The sequence below is a fragment of the Musca autumnalis genome, unplaced genomic scaffold (assembly GCF_047663935.1).
Source record: "Musca autumnalis isolate F117 unplaced genomic scaffold, ASM4766393v1 scaffold_4, whole genome shotgun sequence".
Classification (NCBI taxonomy): Eukaryota; Metazoa; Arthropoda; class Insecta; order Diptera; family Muscidae; genus Musca; species Musca autumnalis.
Window position 1 is genome coordinate 242,298,535 of NW_027411977.1, and position 21,772 is coordinate 242,320,306.

A 21,772-nucleotide genomic window follows, 5' to 3' on the forward strand; every position below is an offset into this window, starting at 1 on the left:
AAAATTATTTTTTATTCGGCCCAAATTTGGGCCAAAATGCCCAAAACAGCAGCGGAGTGATTGAGCGGGAGAGGCACATTGTTGTTATTATGCATGGCACAATTACCAAGGTAGATGTATCAGTAGCATAGACAAATAAATTTATAGACGACGGAAAGCTCTCATTGAGTGTTGTGAAAAAGAAACTCAAAATAAAATGCCAAAAAATACAAGTTAATAAATATTTTGTTCTGGCAAAAGGCTACATGGGGTTAGTTTTTGATGGGAACTACATATATCCTCAGATAAAAATAGCCATGCAAATATTGCCATTTTCCGCAAAAAATCGTCTTCGAACTTTTTTGAGTTTTCGGATTTGAGTAACTTGATTGCGGCAAAATTCGTCTATATTTTCATTATAGTACGTTTATATATAACCGGATTTAACAAACCCACTGGGTTTTAAATGTCAATTTCATTACATATACGTCAAACAAATCCTGATAATGAAGGTTAACCTCCCAAAAAGCTCTAATATAAACAGCATATTAGTCTATGACAGAATAAGCAAATACACCCAGGCCTTGTTTTTCACAATTTGTTCGAACCTGTTGTGGGATTCCCTAAGGCATTTTTTGGTTACCGACAAAAATTGCTAAAATTAAAACGCAAAATTATGAATGAAAAGTAGAAATGAAAGTTAACAACACTGTTGCTATCGGTAGTACTTAGCGACTACTTTATTTTGGTTGCAAACCAACCGACAACCTTAGTTAATTAACGAAATTATAAGCATTTTAATTTTAACGATTGTTGTCGATAACCAAAAAATACGTTAGAGAATCCCATTACTGGGGCTCAATTCTGTTTCTATGAAAATGTGAAATGAAAATATTTTCTTGGATATTTATACCCTCAGCATTTATGCTAACGAGGGTATATACACTTTCATACGGGCAAAATGTGCCTCATCGAAATAATGGTTTTAGACCCCAAGTATGTTTGGACGAAATGTGTTTCAGACAATTTGGAGTCGATTGAGCAATGTCCGTCCGTCTGTCTGGCTGGAGCGCACGATAACTCTCGAACGGATGAACCGATTCGGTTCAAATTTTGACTTTCGTAATATTTTGCCCAAACATAGTTTAAGTTCGAAGATGAGCTATATCGGTCCACTCCTTCCGGTACCTCCCCCACAAAAGTTCGAAAATGTTCGGAAAATTTGTGCGCACGATAACTCTTGAAGGGAGTAACCGATTTGGTCCATACTTTGCCCATCGTGGAGCGTGTACCAGACATAGATCAGGTTTTAATATGGACTCAATCGGTCCACTCCGTCGGGTACCTCCCACACAAAAATTTGGAAAAGTTCAGTTTAGGACCATCTCTCGAATCGCTTTGATTTTTACTTTAGCAACTTGTATTCACTGCCCTCCATACGCCGGTATAAGTTTCATCAGGGGCAAGTCCATACTTCCTGAGAAAATAGCCTGAAAGTTGCAAAAAACCCCTATGATACCGTGTGAGGAGGTTGGAGGGCAAAATAACTCTCGAACAGGTCTGCCGATTCGGTCCAAAGTTTGGCCTTAGTAATATTTTGTCCAAACATAGTTTAAGTTCGAAGATAAGCCATATCGGTTCACTCCTTCAGGTACCTCCCCCACAAAAGTTCAAAAATGTTCGGAAAAATTGTGCGTACGATAACTCTTGAAGAGAGTGGCCGAATTGGACCATACTTTACACATCCTAATATAGCTACCAGATATAGATCAGGTTCAAATATGGACTATATTTGTCCACTCCATCCGGTACCTCCCACACAAAATTTCGGATACATGTTCACTTTAAGACCTGCTTTCGAATCGCTTTGATTTTTGTTGAAGCAACTTGCATTCGCTGCCTCAATTGCGATGGTAAATGTTGTTTCAGGGGCAAGTCCATACTTCTTGAGCAAACATCCCTGAAGTTGTAAAAAACCCCTATGGTACCATATGTAGTGGCTGGAGATCCATTCTTTTTAGTATCTCCTCCGCAAAACTTTTGATCTCTAATCCTAATCAACATTTTTGTCAGTTCAAACGCCCAAAATTTTTAAAACTCCCTAAAAACATGCGTTTTTGGGAAAAAATTGTTTCAATATACACAGGCTGAGGGTATATCTCTGTCGGCAAAGCCGACTGATACTTTTTTACTTGTTTGGAACATTAAATACCAATCACAGATAATTCGGCCTGAAAATTTAGCCAAAAACAGCAAAATACCTGAAATCGGCCGAAACCTGCCTGCAACAAAAAACGCATTTTTCCAAAATTTCAGTGTCCTATCTCAATTTTGGTGACTACTACAGATAGACATGCATAAATCGAATCAGAATTTTACCCTGATCAAAAATATATACTTAATAGGGCCACAAATGATTTATTTAATGGGATGCAAACGGAAAAACGAAAGAATTTATATCACAAAACTCGAAAATGTTTTACTCAGGCAATCTCAACAAAACCCATAGGAATGGGGTTGGAATAATTGTAACAGACCGTATAGCAAAATATGTTACAGGATTTGTACCAAAATCAGACAGAACCATGATGATAAGAATTAATGCCAAGCCAATTAAAATTAATGTTATTCAAGTTTTCGCGCGAACGTCGGACAAAAGTAACGAAGAAGTCGAAGCATTTTACGATGAAATCGAAGAATTGCTACAAGTAACAAAACAGCATGAGATAACCATTATACAAGGCGACTTTAACGCAAAGGTTGGACGAGAAGTAGTGACCGGTGTTACTGGAAAATATAGATTAGGAGAAAGGAATGAGAGAGGCGACAGGCTAATCCAATTCTGTCAGGAATATAAAATGAAAATTACAAATACCCTGTTTTGCATGCCACCTAGAAGACTCTACACCTGGAAATCCCCCCAGTACAGAAATGGAAATATAATAAGAAACCAAATTGACTTTATTATTGTTAATAAACTCTACGCTACTTCAATTGCGAAAACATCAACATATCCTGGACCAGACGTACCATCAGATTACAATCTTCTTATGGCAAACATATGTATACACCAAACTTAGTGCACCAGTGAAGAAAAAAACAACACCGTAAATTTGACATTGGGAAACTTGACGACCCAGCTACTAAATCAAGCATAAGAGATCTTATAAACTTAGAATTGAATAGCGTTAATAGGAATGATGTGGAACATATTTGGGGCGAAGTCAAAAATACTCTTCAAACCATAGGACAAAACAATTTGGGAAATTACAAAAGATCAAAAGACAAAGGCTGGATGACAAATGAAATACAAGAACTCCTTAGCGAAAGACGACGATACAAAAACTCGAATTACGAAATGTTTTGGGAATTAAACAGGGAGATTCAAATGAAAATTCGAGCTGCAAAAATCCGACATATTAATAGCCAATGCCAGGAGATCGAAAAATTACAAAACTTACACGATGATTTTAATTTACACAAGAAATTGAAAGAAGCAGCTGGTATATATCATAGAACTATGTCGCCAGTTCTGTATAACAATAATAATGAACCTGCTACATTCAAAGCCTATTTCCAGACGTGAACAGAACAAGTTTTAATACTCAATCAGCACAACCGATGACTGAAATAAAACTTTACTAAGAGCGAGGTAGAATCTGCGATCACATCTCTAAAAACTAGGAAAGCAACAGGATGAAATTCCTTCAGAAATGCTAAAACTCATAGATGAAAATAATATTGACCTGCTAACAAGGTTAATGAATCATGTATATAATACAGGACACTACCCTCAAGACTGGCTAAAATCAACTTTAAAGCAATTCCTAAGAAAAGTCATGCTAAAAACTATGGTGACCACCGACTTATCAGCTTAATGAGCCACGCTCTTAAAATATTCCTTAAAATTATACACAACAGAATTTATAAAAATGTGAACAAGCTATGGGTGCAAATCAATTCGGCTTGAAAGAAGGCATGGGGACGAGGGAAGCATTATACTGTGTTCAGGTCCTTTTTCAAAAATGTCGAGAGGCTAACAAGGACATTTTTTTATGCTTCATCGACTATGAGAAAGCATTTGACACAGTGAACCATGACAAATTAATGGAAACACTTTCGTCAATTGGGATAGATGACAAAGAACTCAGGTGCATTCGGAGTCTGTACTGGCCTCAAACTGCACAGATAGATGTCAACGGCAATCTTACCAACGATATACCGATATCAAGAGGGGTCAGGCAAGGCTGTAACTTATCTCCGTTTCTGTTTAACATATACTCAGAGAGAATTTTCCAAGAATCTGTAAAAAATATAAAAGAAGGAATAAAACTAAACGGTGCTTATATTAACAACATCCGATATGCAGATGACACCACAATATTAGCCGATAGTATATCCGGACTTCAAAAACTAGTAAATGAACTCACTTCACGCAGCAAATCATATGGTCTTAAAATTAACACACACAAAACAAAACTGATGACTGTTAGTAAGAAAAATTCGCACAGTGAAACAATGTAAAAAATAAACAACGCACACGTCGAGAGAGTACAAAGTTTTAAATACCTCGGGGTTCTAATTAATGACCAATGAGATCCCTCAAAGGAAATAAGATGTCGTATAGAAATGGCAAGAGATGCATTCTTCAAATATAAAAAAGTTTTGACCAACCATGATATAAACATTGAGACAAAAGTACGATTTATTAAATGTAATGTATGGTCAGTCTTATTATACGCTGCAGAAGTCTGGACCATTAAAGCTGCTGACATAAAAAGACTAGAAGCTTTCGAAATATGGATTTATCGAAGAGTATTAAAAATACCTTGGACTGCACACGTCACAAATCTCGAAGTACTGACAAAAATGAACCAACGGAGAAAACTTGTATCTGTCATCAAAAAACGAAATACGGCATACTTAGGACACATCATGCGACACGGAAAGTATAAGCTCCTGCAGGCAATACTTAAAATGACCATTGAAAGACGCCGTACCAGAGGCAGAAAAGAGATGACTTGGATAAAAAACATAGAAAACTGGACAAATATCAACAACACGGCTAATCTTCTCAGTATATCAAGAAATAGAAACAGTTTGAAAGAATTCTCAATAATTTATAAATGTCATGAACAAAATATCACATTTGTAATCTATGTAATTGAAATTAAATATGCTACAATTGTATGGTCGCTTATATTCGAATACCAAATTTGCAAATAAGGAAGAAGAAACGACCAGTGGCCTTAAGTGGGTTAATATTATCCCGTTGAATCGAAACTCTAAATGACAATTTCCGCAGATTTGTAAGGTCTCCCGAATAACGAATTAGCTTGATTATACTGTAGATCAAACTGGCTTATTACTTAAATAGGTCTTGCAATAAATGAAACTCTTGGATAATTTTAATTAATATTTTTATTTAATGAGTACATTTTACGGATACGTTATACCTATGTAAATTCATATTCATAAGATAAAACTCGGCAATTGACATTTGTGTATCCGTTGATGACTAACTTCGAGCGATATGTTGAGGTAATGACTCCACCGAATAACTCGAATTTGTTGACAATATTTGCAATAATAATTTTCAAGTTCCATATTATCTATCATATGGATACATCCGGTAAGACTGTTTGTGGATGCATCCGGTAAGTATGCCTATCAAGACCTGTTCGTGTGGTAAATCTTTGATTACATATTTCACAGTTATACTCTGTATCAATAGATGAAGGATGTTTATTTCTTATGTGCATACGGAGATTATATGATTCCGAATAACAACTACCACATACTTCACACTTATATTTACTAGGTGTTTGAGCTTCTGGATGCATCCGCTGAGAATGTACATCAAGGCCGTGTTGTGTGGTAAATCTTTGATTACATATTTCACATATATACTCTGTATCTAAAGACGAAGGATGTTTTTTTCTTATATGGTTGCGTAGATTTCTTTCTTCTGTAAACGAACTATCACATAGTTCACACTGATGTTTAGTACGTGTTTGAGTGGAATGCATCCGGTAAGAATGTACATCAAGGCCTTGTTGTGTGGTAAATCGTTCATTACAAATTTCGCAGATAAACTCTGTATCAATAGACAAAGGATGTTGTTTTCTCATATGTTCGCGTAGTTTTCTTTCTACTGCATAAGAACGACCACATATTTCACAATTATATTTAGTAGGTATTTGGGTGGAATGAGCTCCTGGATGCAACCGGTTAGAATGTACATCAAGACCGTGTTGCGTGGTAAATTTTTCATTACATATTTCACATATAAACTCTGTATCTATAGACGAAGGATGTTTTTTTCGAATATGTTGCCAGAGACCATAATATTCCATATAATAAATACCACATATTTCACATTTGTGTTCAGTAGGTGTTTGAGTTTCTGGATGAGTCCTGGAAGAATGCCTATAAAGACCTTTTTGTGTGGTAAATCTTTGATTACAAATTTCGCAAATATATTCTAAATCTATAGCCGAAGAATGTTTTTTTCTTATGTGTGTCCGAAGATTTCTGCTATCTGTAAAAGAACTATCGCATAGTTTACAATTATGTTTAGTACGTATTTCAGTGGAATGAGCTCCTGAATGTCTACGGGTAGAATGTACATCAAGGCCTTGTTGGGTGGTAAATTTTTCATTACAAATTTCGCAGATATACTTGGCATTTATAGACAAAGGATGTTTTTTTCTCATATGTCTCCGTAGATTATAAAATTCTGTATACGAATTACCACATATTTCACATTTATGTTCAGTAGGTGTTTGAGCGCGACGGGAAGATGAAATATCAGATCTTTCTTTATTATCACTGGCATTAACGTCTGTATCACCGTTGATCTCAAGGCCGTCGTTACTATCCTGATCATCTGTGTACACATCAATTATTTCCATTTTCGGTAAAGATATTTGTTGAGTTATTGTATTAGTTAGATGTTGTTGTGTAACATGTTCCGTATGATCATCAGATTTCTGTGATGACGGTGAGCAGAAGCTATGGGAATTATCCGGTAAAAATTCGTCAATGTCATCTGCGTCCTCTTTTTTAATTATTTCAATTATGGCCTTGTCGACATTCTCTGGTAAAAATTCTTCCATTTTCTCCAAGTCTGGTTGTTCTTCTTTAATATCATTTCCCATATTTGTAAAATCTTCAAGTTTTGTTGTATGTGTATCATTGTTAAAAATTTCCTGTTTATAATCATTGCCAAATGGTTCAGTTTTTATGGAAATTTTTTCCGACATTTTTACTTTGAATATCTTTCTTTTCAATTAAAGAGTGCAATATCTGATTACATTGTATTTAGGGCTGTAAAATAGAAACAAACATTTTAAATGTAATAACCATACCCCGATTATTATAAGTCTTATTTTGTTAAAGTTTGGACTTTCCGAACAGATTTATATCGTTCCGGTTAACTTAAAGTTAAAAGTGATCATTAAATTTCATGGAGGGCATTCGTGGCATAAACTTTTTATGTAAAAAATATATTTTTCATGCCTACACATTGATTTATTTTGCGTTTTAAAATCCAACCAATAGTAAAAGTAAACATACACTGGTGGCCAAAACTAAAGCAACTGAAGTTGCAAAAAGAATAAATGCTCTGTAACTTTTATAAAAATAAACATATCGTAAAGGCCTGCGTACATAAGCTGCTCTGTCTGATTGCCTTGCTTTCCTGCTTCATTTTTGACATAATAAAAATAAAAGAATAAAGAAGGCCGAGGAAATTTCGAACTGGGTTGCCCTTTTCTTTTTTATTCTTTTATCAGAAGTAAGCAAGGTAAGCAGGCAAGGCAGCTTATGTACGCAGGCCTTAAAAGCTCTTTCAGTTTTAAATTATGTATTTTATTCACATTTAAAAAACAAAAAACATAAATGCAAAATTCATTTTGAAGGAAAAATAATATATGGAAAACTAAAATGACTCAATTTTTGCTTGGTCAAAACTAAAGCAACTTTTTAACTTTTTATTTTAAAAGAAGTAAATTTGGCTAGTAATCGATAGCCTAATCATTATTTTTGATAACGGCTGCACACCTACGGGGCATTGAATCAATAAGGCGCTCAATTTGATCCTTGGGTATACTACTCCAGGCATCCTGAATCCTTTGGAAAATGTTGTGTTTGTTTGATTCCGAATCTCTCTTGATTTTCCTGTCTACGATACTCCAAAGGTTTTCTATGGGGTTAAGATCAGGTGATTGTGCTGGCCATGACAAAACCTTGATTTTTGACTCCCGCAACTAATCCTTGACAAGTTTTGATGCATGTTTGGGGTCATAGTCATGCTGAAACACCCAAACAAGAGGCATATTTTCCTCAGCGAATGGAAGCATCACGTTTTCCAACACATCTTTGTAAACAAACCGATCCATAACTTCCTTTATTTCATGGATAGGCCCAAGTCCATAAAACGAAAAACAGCCCTACACCATTACCGACCCTACTCCATGCTTAAAAATACCCTTGCAATACTGCGGCTTGAGACTTTAATTTTTTGGCCGTCTGACCGTACAATTTTTCGTGTCTGAACCTTTAATATTAAACTTAGACTGATCTGAGAACAAAATATTTCTCCACTGAGCGGGATTCCAATTGATATGTTCGTTTGCGAAAGCCAACCTTGCCTTCCGATTCTTTTCAGATATAAACGGTTTTTTTGATGGCTTCCGGGAATGCAGGCCAGCTGCAAAAGCTCATCTACGCACTGATCTTGAGCTTATATCCAACTCACCAACTCAGTTGAACTCTTAAATGGGTGTTTTTTTATTTCTCTCACAATTTGTTGATCAGTGCGGACTGAAGTTTTTCGCGGCCTTCCTCCGTGGTGGACTGTCACTACTGATCCAGTTGCATAAAAACGACTTATAATACGTGAAATCACCGATTTATTTATGGAATATTTCTCTGAAATCATTTTCTGTGATAGGCGTAGAAAACAAAACGCGATAATTATAACGGTAAAAACAACTAAAATTTGAGTGATCATATGTCTGTACAGTAGAGTTGCATTAGTTTTGTTCAAGCCAAAATTGGGTCAATTGCATGTACCAGAGATTATTTTTTATCATAAAGTGAATTTTGCATTTTGCTTTCTATTTATTAAAAGTGAATAAATAATGTGCCTAATTTAAAACAGGAAAAACTTTCACGTTATCTTTATTTGTAAAAAAGTTACGGGACATTTATTCTCTTTGCTATTTGAGTTGCTTTAGTTTTGGCTACCAGTGTATAATAATGGTTCATATGCTCTTTAAATATAAGCTCTGAAGAATTAACAGTATCAAAATGCAATTACATAAATAAACGGCGTTTTTCCTAGATATTTTCTTGAAACAATTTCTCCCAATGTGAAACACTGTGAGAGCAAACCAAATGACACACACTCTCGTTACCATCCACAAACAGTGTATGGTGGTTTTGACATTTCACATTATTTCTTTGATAGACACACTTCATTTTTAATATAAAAAAATATATCTACCTTGAATTGGATGCGAGTTGACGAATATGGTTTAATAACACTTATTTTTTGTTAATTCATAACGTTTTGTTATAAACTTCTACACAAAAAATTAAAAGTAAATAACGCGTATGTTCGAAGTGAAGAATGGCACTGTTCAAGCTATGTTCTGTTGTCGTTTTAAAAAGAGATCCAAGTTGTGTCAACACAGTGAGTGAGAGGGAGAAGAGATAACATTGGGGTTATTTTGGCATGGCACAATTAGCAAGGTAGATGCATCAACCCAGCTGATCGAATTTGAAATAAGTTGTTTTAGTTTGTATTCTCATAAAAAAAGAAAACAAAGATTGACATTTAATGTGTAAGTTATCGTTTCATATTTCCACAGTTTGGTTGCAAATATGCAACGAAACTCTACTCGAGCTGCTTTGCAAGCTTAATTTCAACGAAAAACATAACATCCAACTTTACCTGTTCACACACGAGCTGCCGATTCAGCAGGAAAGGCAGACAGAACGGAAGCAGCGTAGCAGCAGAGCAACGACGACGCAGCAAGGCGATATGTATGTGCTTAGTTATTAAAAGTTTTAAAAATAGTTTTCAGTTTTCAACTCACCTTTAAATAATCAACTTGATATTAAATAAAAGAAAAATAAAGTTTATTATAAAAAAGAAAAACTAAACTTCATAATTTGTACAAGAAGAGGTTTTTGTTGTTATTTTTTCGTGATGCATCTAGCAGACCGCCATGAATTTTCTTTTGCCTGACATTGACTTACTACTGTTACTAAATTAGCTTTGTTAGACTGCAAACACGCTTTGGAGCCACTAAAATCAATCGTCACCTTGTGTTGGGTCCCAGGGCATTGCAACATCGAAGGAAACGAGGCAGCCGACGAACTGGCATGCTGTGGATCGGAGTCACAAACCATTGAAATCTACTACTCTATCAAGCCACTACTGTGCCGTCACTTCAGGAAAACAATAGAGCAAAAATGTCGGGAGAAATTCTGCCAACAATGGCAAAACACGCCAAACTGCAGCATATCTAGGGCAATCTGGCCAATCCCGTCCAAATCAAGAACCGCCTCACTGCTCTCAATGAGGAAATCAGACCGTAAACTAGCAGTGGGGATCATCACGGGTCACTGCAGAATAGGATCCATGACGAGCAAATGGGAAGCACACCACACGGCTGACTACTGCAGGCTGTGCAAAAGTTGCATCCGAATATTACACCCAATCTGCAGACATCGCCTATACATCACTACATCTCACCCGACATCACCTTCAATACCATCACCACCACACCTGAACTATTGGATTCTACGCATCTACAACCACATCACTCACAAGCTTCGTCTACCCACAACTACTATCACACAACTACATCTCCTTTATATCACAACCACAACTATAATCCATTCAGGATGATCGCAATGGACCCCAAGGTCTCCGCGTGGAGTGGATGCCATCACAGCAGCTACGCATCCCAAAACTTAACCTAATTAGCTTTAATTCCGTGTTTTATTCCCCGGGTTCGTTTAGATAACAATTCTACAATACTGTATTTACTTTATTACACTTATCCACAAATGGCTTTATTTCCTAAGCAGACAGCTTTCCTTTACTTCTTTAACTGACGGTTTTTTATGCAAAATTCCCTCTCGTCTTCAATGTATGTACATATCTAGAAAGAAGCTCCGGTAACATCCCGAATGCCAAAAATTCATCAGTGTAACAAGTAAACACATTTGGAAAATACCAAAATTTAGTCCATACAGTAAATACATTACTACCTAATACATAATACACTACAAAATAAGAATCGGATTTATTTGACGTTTGCGCTATGGAATTGGTATTTGAAATCCAAACCCACTGTGTTAATCCGGTTAAGTGTAACCGGGGTATTAAGTGCAAGTGTAAAATGGGTTTTAAATAGCTCTTGCAATAAATGAAAAATGAAACTCTTGCATAATTTTTTATTAACATTTTTATTTAATTTGTACACTAGAGTGATTTTATAAAACTAAATGCCTATCTTTACATTTTATTGTCTTAAAAGTTTTTTTGCAGTTCCTTCATTTCGTTGGTATGTGCCAATTTAATATTTATCATTAGATCGAATAATTCGATATAAATTTCCCCACATGCGGAACATTGGTGGCCATGATATATTATGTATTTCATCAGGCCGGACTTACAGCCAGTTTCTGTATGTCGAAAGAAAGAATATTACCAAACTCGTGTGTGTTTTTTCAAATTTGTTTTTTGTTTTGAAGCAAAAGCAAAGGTAAACATATTTCGAAAACTAAAGTTTGGACTTTTTCATTCGCAGACTTTTTCGTTTCGACATACAGAAACAGGCTGATAGTCTTAAAAATTCTGCCTCAAATTTCAGTCCAATGTATACGAAATTTTTGTTTATCCATTCTGTAAAATCGTTGCTGTAGATTCAACGCGTAGTACCTGCGACTTAGACTAATGCATCATTTTACAATGCCTATCAAGACCTAGTTTTGTGGCAAATCTTTTAGGGCATTTTTCGCATATATACACTGACGACGCAGGATGTTTAATTGCCACATGTTCCCGGAGACTATCTGATCGTTTATAACAATTACCACATATTTCACATTTATGTTCAAGAGGTGGTTGAGTTTCTGGATGCATCAGGTAAGAATGCCTATCAAGACCTTGTTGTGTGGTCAATTTAACATTGCAAATTTCGCAAATATACTCTGAATCTATAAACGAGGGATGTTTTTTTCTCATATGTGTCCGCAGAGGAATAGCTCCTCTAAAATACACACCACATATTTCACACTTATGTTTTTTATCAGGTGTTTGAGTGGAGTTAGCTCCTGGATGCATCCGGTCATAATGCCTATCAAGACCTGTTTGAGTGGTAAATCTTAAATGACATATTTCGCACATATGCTCTGTATCTATAGACAAAGGATGTTTATCTCTTATATGTGACTGGAGAGATTTATCTTCGCTATAAGAACAATCACATAGTTCACATTTATATTTAATAGTGGAATGAGCTCCTCTATGCATCCGGTCAGAATGACTATCACGAGCTGCTTCTGTGGCAAATCTTCTATGACATATTTCGCACATATACTCTTTATCAATCAACGAATGTTCTTTTCTCATATGTCTAGTTAGATTTTGTTTCTTTTTATAACAACTACCACATATTTCACATTTGTGTTCAGTGGGTGTTTGTGTTTCTGGATGCGCCCGCAAGGAATGTCTATCAAGACCTATTTGTGTGGTAAATTTGTCATTACAAATTTCGCAAATATAGTTTGAATCTATAGATGCGGGATGTTTACTTCTTATATGTGCCCGAAGACTTCTGGATTCCGCATAACAACTACCACATATTTCACATTTATTTTCAGTAGGTCTTTGTGTTTCTGGATGCTTCCTGATAGAGTGCACTTCAAGACCTACTCGTGTGGTAAATCTTTGATTACAAATTTTGCAGATATACTGGGCATTCGTAGACAAGGTATGTTTTTGTCTCATGTGAGCCTTTAGATATTTCTTGTCTGTGTAAGATTTACTACATATTTCACACTTATGTCGGGTAGATAAAATATCAGATCTCTTCTCATTATTATCAGCACTGTTAACGTCTGTATCACCATTGGTCTCAAGGTCTTTACTATCTTCCTCATCTGTGTGTACATCCATTATTTCTAATTTGGGTAAGGATATCTCTTGAGTTGTTGTAGTAGTTAGATGCTGTTGTGTAACCTCTTGATGGTGAAGTACATCATGGGTAATTACTTCCTTACGATCATCAGATTTCCATGAGTAGATGCTAGCTGAAAATTCGTCCATTTCATCTACGTCCTCTTCTTTGATAACTGTAATTATGGATTCATCGAAATTCTCTGGTAAAAATTCTTCCATTTTATCCAAGTCGGGTTGATCTTCTTTAATATTAATTCCCATATTTGTAAAATTTTCAAGTTTTGTGGAATTGTAGCTTAGTGTATTTGTATCATTGTTGGAATCTTCCTGTTTATAATCATTATCAAATGGTTCAGTTTTTATGGAAAAAACTGCCGACATTTTTCCTGGGAATATTTTCGTTTTCAATTGAGGAAAATAATTTTACTGCTAAGTATTTAGTGGTGGCTGTAAAGAAAATACAAAGTTTTCGTATTAAATATGTCTTGCTTCAAACCATGATGAAATTATAAGGTGGCGTAAAACGGCCAGCTGATTGGTTTCAATCTGTCAAATTTTCTGTTATTGTGAATAAAATGTATGAAAACTTAAACAAACATATTGAAGAATTTTCGGGCAAAAATTAGTTGTCGTTGTGCTACTTAGTCCCGGTACACACTATAGCTATTTCATTGAAGAAATTGCATGAAATTATGCGTCTCTGTATCGAGTTCCCCACTATAGCAATTTCGTGATACTATTACTCTACTATAAAACTCGATCTAGTGACGCAAAACTTCATGACATTTTTTCAATGAAATCACTGTAGTGTGGAACGGGACTTACGTGACCTTTTATATTCAATGAATTCTCTTTTGAAGCTGTTCGTTTTACTCAAAAATTTGTACAAGTCATTAACAAAAGTTAATGACAAACGCGACCTCCCATTTTTGTCTAAAAATTTTCTTCAAGCTATTTCTCCCAATGCGAAACACTGTGAGAGTAAACCAAATGACACACACTCTCATTACCATCCACAAACTGTTGTGTTTTGACATTTCACATTATTTCTTTGATAGGTACTTCCTTTTTAATATAAAAAATAATATATCTACCTTGAATTTGATGTGAACTGATGAATATTGTTTAACAACACTTATGGGTCTATCTTGTATTGCCACTAAACTTGAGTTGTGTTGTCAGTTGTCTGCGCGACTGAGACGAAATGTTGTACCATTAATGTCAACTCAACTGGGTGGTCGATAAACATGTTATCGATCAGTGTTTTTTCAAACCTGTGACCTCTATTCGCAAAAAAAAACATTTTAAAAATAATTGCGCTTTGGAAAACTCTTTTGTGTATTCTGGACAATATTTTAATATTTTGGCTGAGTTTTCGAGAAAATTTGGAAAACAACCCAAGATTGAAATATAACCTGCCCATTGAATCTTCGGATCGTCAAGTTTTATTTGCTGTCCCAAAAAATGATAAGTTCGGTGGAATTATTTTTTGATGATGAAGAAAATGTACAGGACATTGCATCTATTAGAAGAAATTTGAGGGACAAGTCGAATCCATTGGAATTGCCATCTGCACTGTAAGCTGATGATCATGTGGAAAGATCTATATAATCAGTAAATTATTTCAGGTTTAAGGCGTATTTTCGATTGCCAAAGGATGCCGTAGTTTAGGTTGTGGAAACGTTAAAGGTTGACTTCAAAGTAAGTTACAGTGAGTGTCAATAATATTCGGTTTTAAATTTCACCAATAATAACACCTCAGTATTTTAGAAGCCCATACCGAATATTCAAAAAACCAAATACTTAAAAAAATGTTGGTCCTGTGGCAATTAAAAAATGTAGGTAACATGGATCCGTGGCAACCCTATAAGCGAGAATAACAAAGAAGAAGTTGTTAACCCTGTTTTCTATGCGTCAAAAATATTCGGTTTTTGTAACTTTTGTTAAATATTTTGACAAAAACCGGTCAATAGCGAACTTTTTCTGCAATATTAGTATAAACTTCAATAATTGCGAACATAATCTTTGTTCCTGTGTGCAAAAATATCAGATTTCATAGCAAATTATCAAAATTTAGGGCTAAGGAAAAACGCTATCCTAGAAAAGAGAAAACTGTTTGTATTTTATTATAAAAACGGCAGAAATAAAGGGAATTTTTGCTTATTTTTGAATAATTAGTCGAATATAGTTGAAATAATGTGCAAAAGTTACGAAAATACAGAAATAATCGATTTCGTGAAGCACATAAGCCAGCCAAACCAAGGACTGGGAGTGAAGGTAGAGGAATCTCCTGAAAAATTACGGCTAAGCCACCCTTAATTTTTTTGCAATTAGTCAACGAGCCCTAAATGACTTTCAGAAGATAGAAAATATGCACTTACTTTCCACAAAAATCGTAATGATAAACCCTTTTATGGCCTTGTAACACATCATAAGTCATTGATAAACACATGCCTCCTAGAAGCTCTTTCGTACTTTTTTTGTTGGAGTATACAGAAAGGCCGGAAACTTGGTGGTATACTGATTTTCCTGCTTAGACATTCAAAACTAACTCCTTTTCACCAGTTTTCTGATGTACATGAAGTTTTGAAGGCACATCAAGGCGAAATTTATACAACATTATTGGTTATGTAAGTAAGCCGATGGTGTGTGATCTGTTACAAGGCCATGAAAGGCTTTATCCTTACGATTTTTTTGGAATGTAAGTGCATATTTTCTATCTTCTGAAAGTCATTTAGGGCTCGGTGACTAATTTCAAGAAAATTAAGGGTGGTTTAGCTGTAATTTTTCAGGAGATTCCTCTACCTTCCCTCCCAGTCCTTGGTTTGGTTGGCTTATGTGTTTCACGAAATCTATTATTTCTGTATTTTCGTGACTTTTGCACATTATTTCAACTACAGTCGGCTAATTATTCAAAAATAAGCAAAAATTCCCTTCATTTCTGCCGTTTTTATAATAAAATATAAACAGTTTTCTCTTTTCTAGGATAGCGTTTTTCCTTAGCCCTAAATTTTGATAATTTGCTATGAAATCTGATATTTTTGCACACAGGAACAAAGATTCTGTTCGCAATTATTGAAATTTATACTAATATTGCAGAAAAAGTTCGATATTGACCGGTTTTTTGTCAAAATATTTAACAAAAGTTACAAAAACCGAATATTTTTGACGCATAGAAAACAGGGTTAACAAAATTTTCTTTGTTATTCTCGCTTATAGGGTTGCCACGGATCCATGTTACCTACATTTTTTAATTGCCACAGGACCAACATTTTTTTAAGTATTTGGTTTTTTGAATATTCGGTATGGGCTTCTAAAATACTGAGGTGTTATTATTGGTGAAATTTAAAACCGAATATTTTTGACACTCACTGTACATATCAACAGCAATACCCCCACTTTTAAAAGTGTGCGCAGCTTTGCGATTCTTTGAGGACGGAAGTTTCCAAAAGTCCCATTGCAATGATTTCAACAATTGCATGGCTCAATCTACATTGTCGAGAGTATTGAAGGAAGTTGTCCACTTGATAAAGGACAAATTGTGGATCGTTTCGAAGTTGACAGAGGAGGAAAAAAGGCAAAATAAAAACCGTTTTTATTCAAAAACGAAATTCCCTGGTGTAGTTGGCTATATGGATGGTCCAAAGGAGGATGTTCGTCATTTGTACTTAAACTGAACCTACTGTATTTGTCACCAAATTAATTTGCAAAAGATTTGCTGCTGTCCGCTCCAAAGGCGATAAATTCACTTATTGTGATGGACCACCACCAGTGTCGTTGAAGTTTATTTTATTTTCTTGCCACTCTTCAGGTGTTCGTGTTGGAGGTTCATGGCTGTTTAAACTGTCCGAAATAGACCTTCACGCTTCATCCGCTGTGGCTTTGGTTTCACCAAAACTCCCGAACTCCTCGGGCTAAGTTTGGATTTTCACTCAGTTTATCAATTAATATTTCGAACTGTTGCTTTGTCGTTATTTTCACCATATTGATACACAAAATTAATTAATGACGCAAAGAATCAATAATTGTTAACAAAATGTTTATTTTTCCTTCTATTTTACTTCTTGTTTCTTCGAAAATGTTTACTGCAACTGCAAATTGCTGGTTGCTGAAAAACTGCCGCTTCGTCAACTGAGATACGCAACTTTAGTTGAGAGTTGCCATACGTGGATCAATTTTGACAACTGGCAACGCCACTCAACGATAATTGTTATCGATGATCGACCCCTTATTTATTGCTAATTTATTATATTTTGTTATAAACTTCTACAAAAAAAAATTAAAAATAAAAATAAATGCGTAGGTACGAAGTGAAGCAGGGTGCCGTTCAAACTATGCTCTGTTGTTGTTTTAACAAGAGACCCAAGTTTGGTCTGTTCCTTTACCTCTGAAAATGGTAAAACCGGCAAAAGTAGTAAGAGTTGCAAATTGCTCCCATATGAATTGTATTGTGTCTGAAGTAAAGGAACGCTTTTCTAGTAAAAAGTGGTAGAACCATAGACTATTTAAGTAGAGACTACGAACGCTCTCATTTTTCATTTCCCACCAGATGTCGCACGAAACGATTTGGGGCTAGTCATCTGACTCAAGCCAGACTGGGGCTAGTAAAATGACTCAACTTCGAAAACAATTTATTTGTTTTTCTACCAATTAGGGTCTTTGTTTGCAAACTTCGCCACTTTAAAATGTACTTTACATATGAAATTAACTATGCTACTATTTTTGTTAGGCATGTATTTCGTAAATATTAATATTTTTAGGAGTTTTCGTTTGAGTGAAACAAGTAGCTGTCACTCAAACCACAAACATGCGTAAACGACATCTATGTCGCCGCAGATAAATGGTGAGAGCCATTCTTTGTCTCTACATTAATTAGTCTATGGTAGAACTTGAAGATTCTTGAACGTAAAGGAACAGAGCTGTTGTGTCAACAAAGTGATTTTTAGAGAGAAGAGATAGACTAATGCCAGACTGTGAAACTGGCACTGAAAATTTTCACATTTTGCAGGGGTTTTTAGATCGAATTACCCACTATATGCAATATAATAAAGTGACTTTAATATGGAACTCGACCTAAGAGCGCATAATTTCATGAAATTAATTTCACTGTCTGCAGGGGGTCATAACATCGTTGTTATTGTGCATGGCACAATTACCAAGGTAGATGCATCAGCCCAGCTGATCGAACATGAACTGTCTATGTAGTTGTAAATTGATTTCATATTAGGGTTTTGGGAATTCTCGGTTTTTTGACTACAGAATTTCCCCGGGAAACAAAATCATATATCCCGGGAAATCAGAAAATATATATCAAGGCCAACAGAAGGTCGGCCATTCAGAATACTGTTTCTTTTGTATTTTAAATCACAATAATGTTTTTGACATCAAACATAATAATCAGCTGGGCTTATTGGCCGACCTTATATATTTACATTTATCACAATTGATAAATGTAAATTGAAATTCCATTAAATTCATTACAATTGTATTTCAGTTGACATCGTCAAAATATTAGTATTTTTTGAATGATTTTCGCTACTAAACTTATATGCCATTTAGATATGACACCATTAGCCGGATTTAGCCCATTATCAGGTTTTATTTGCTAAATCCAGCCAAAATCTACCAGATTTCCCATACAAAAATAAATCCTCCTATTGAGTGGATTTGTTTTAAATCTGGCATAAATCCTCGTATACAACTCGGTTTTTTGCAACATGTTGCTAGCAAATACAAAAAGTTGCAAGCTGGCACAAGAAACAAGGTAGATGCATCGGTGAATTGCTACACTAAAAATAATTTAAAATGTAAAAATTTGTAAACAAGGCGGAAAAATTAAATTTGTTTTGATATACAAAGTTGATTTTAATCAACCAAGACTAATATTTATGATGTCTAAACGATAAAATAATTAGTTTATTTATTTTAGATGGGCAAACTGCGATAAAATAATTCTTTATTTGCTCTTTAGTTAGCATTAGTAGCATAATGTGCTAACATTTTCAGTATTAAAAAATAAATTTGTAATTTGACGTATGTTTTTTGAGACGAATTCAAATTAAAAAAATTCGTTTAACGTTTCAAATTTGTTCAGATGGGCTGACGCATCTACCTTGGTAATTGTGCTATGAACAAAAATCAGCTGACTGCCATTTAAATCCTCCAAAATGTATATCTAAATGCAATGAGATTTGTACTGGATTTATTAAATCCAGTCGAGGATTTATGGCTAGTCTAAATGAGCTATTATAGTACTTTTACATATACAAAACCCCACTCAATTTCAACTGTCAATTATTTTGCTTGAAGGCATTTGCGTTTTGTTTTAGATCAAATTTCTGTTGATGGAATTTCTAAAAAAAACTATTAATTTGCAACGATATAAAAGCTTTAATTGATTCGCATTGTTATTTTCTGTGAAATTATTGTACCTACGAAATATTGAAAATATGGAAGACCATTTAACTCGTACCTGTTTAATAATAACTCCGTTAAATCGAAATTCCATTAAATCGTAGTTCCCCATAATTTGTAAATTACGAATTATTTACGGCAATCATGAATATTTCCCTGGGAATTTTCCGCATGGAAAATAATTTTAAAAAGTGAAATTCTTTTAAAACCAATATTTTAAAATGTTGAAAACAGCTAAAATCACCTAACTATGAATATCCTAGCTGAATCTACAAAAATATTCTCTTTTTGGACATAAATATGGAATTAAAAATTCCCGCAAACAAATTGGGGAAAGGGAAAAAATTCCGTAAATTCGAAATTCCATTAAATCCTAGTTCCCCATAATTTGTAAATTACGAATTATTCAGGGCAATAATGAATATTTCCCTCGGAGTTTTCCGCATGGAAAATAATTTTAAAAAGTGAAATTCTTTTAAAATCAATATCAAAATCTCTTAACTGTGCAATATTCTCGCTGAATCGACAAAAATATTCTTTTTTTGGACATATATATGAAAATAAAAATTCCGCAAAACAAATTGGGGAAAGGGAAAAAATTCCGCACGTAGTTTTTATTCACGTTTGTCCTGATATTGATTGTATTGTCGATCAAATTGGAATATTATTCTTAAATAACTCTTGCAATAAATGCGAAATGAAACTCTTGCATAATTTTTTTTTTAAAATGTTTACATTTGAGTGATCTTATAAAACTCAATGTCAATTTTTAGATTTTATTGAAAACATTTTTTGATGATAATTCAGTGTCTGAAAAGTTTTGTTTAGTTTCTCCTTTTAGGTTTTATGTAACCATTCAATGTGTAAAGTTAGATCGAATACACAACACTCAAAATACCGAAAATGAGGAGGCACAGTTCTATGGGGGCCATAGTAAGAAGAGGACCTATACCGACATATTTCTGGTGGAAGGTTATAAGTCCTCCAACAGAGACTTAATACCAATTTTCAGCCATTTCAGTGTGATAATCAGGCTAAAACCTCCAAAATACCGAAAATCGGGAGGTAGCGTCCTATGAAGGCGTGGGCCTATGCAGACAAATTTCAAGGTGAAGATATAATGCCCCCTACGAAGACTAAATACCAAATTTCATTCCATTCCCCGGGTTCGTTTAGATAACAATTCAACAATGCTGTATTGACTTTATTACACTTATCCACAAATGACTTTATTTCCTAAGCACACAGCTTTCCTTTTACTTATCTTCTATAACTGACGGTTTTTTATGCAAAATTCCCTCTCGTCGTCAATGTATGTATCTAGAAAGAAGCTCCGGTAACATCCTGAATACCAAAAATTCATCAGTGTAAAAAGTAAACACGTTTGGAAAATACATAAATTTAGCCCATACAGTCTACTCTACCTAATACAAAATAAGAATCTGAAGCGGATCAACTTTTATTATTAAAATTTATCTTATGTACATATTTTATTTTAATACTTTACGTATACGTTTTCACTAATTCAATGAATATTACGAAACATATGCTTAAATATTTGAATTTAACAGCTAAAAATGCAACCATGTACATATTTTGTAAATAGTACAATTAATTACATCTTTGATATTAATACCATTTTGTACAACTAATACTATTCGCGTCTCATCCTAAGCACTTAAGTAAATCGAAATTTCAATTCTTTATACCCCGGTTACACTTTTGAAGGTTAACCCACTGGGTTTCATAGATCCAGTGGGTTAATCTTTGCTGGTTACACTTAGCTTTTCGAGGATATAAACTGTCAGCTGATGTTTGTTTACGTATACATACAAAATAACTAATAAAGTCGTGTGTTACACTTTTACAATTTCTCGTATGAGATATCGTCCCCTCTTTGCTCATATTGGTATATTTTACACACAGGGATACATTTTTGTATCATGGTATCAATCGTACTTTTTGTTAAAAAAAGCGTCTAATGAAAAAAAAAATAATTTTATGATTTCCAAATAACTTTAGACTAGCAAATGCCCGCTACTTCGTATGCGGAAAGGAAACGAAATATATATAAACAATATTTAATACGGGAATGGTGAATACTGGAGATTCTATTGTACTAAGACCTATTTTTATTACCAATATTTTTTCGATTGTAGTCAGAATTTAAAAAAA

The 21,772-nt window shown here is 34.6% G+C and overlaps 3 protein-coding genes across 11 annotated transcripts in view; 1 reads left to right on the top strand and 2 right to left on the bottom strand.

The window, feature by feature from the left end:
- The window catches only part of LOC141403759 (uncharacterized), a 567,712-nt gene that overhangs the window by 510,596 nt on the left and 35,344 nt on the right, over nt 1-21,772 (top strand). The gene's annotated exons all lie outside the window — the stretch shown is intronic.
- LOC141403766 (uncharacterized) lies at nt 5,385-11,445 on the bottom strand. The gene is made up of 2 exons (XM_073986696.1): nt 9,491-11,445; nt 5,385-7,308 (listed from the first exon to the last, which is right to left on the bottom strand). Exon 2 carries the CDS (start codon nt 7,242-7,244, stop codon nt 5,595-5,597), a length of 1,650 nt encoding a protein of 549 aa, XP_073842797.1. The 5' UTR covers nt 7,245-7,308; nt 9,491-11,445; the 3' UTR covers nt 5,385-5,594.
- Nucleotides 11,451-21,772, bottom strand: part of LOC141403770 (uncharacterized) — a 31,568-nt gene continuing 21,246 nt past the window's right edge. For 2 of the 3 annotated variants that reach the window (XM_073986716.1, XM_073986714.1), the window contains exon 2: nt 11,451-13,630. In XM_073986716.1, the coding sequence (XP_073842817.1) occupies nt 11,954-13,564 (1,611 nt within the window). In that variant the 5' untranslated portion in view covers nt 13,565-13,630 and the 3' untranslated portion in view covers nt 11,451-11,953. Of the gene's footprint in view, nt 13,631-14,277; nt 14,417-21,772 lie in introns of those variants that run through there. The other variant, XM_073986715.1, reaches the window with a different exon arrangement.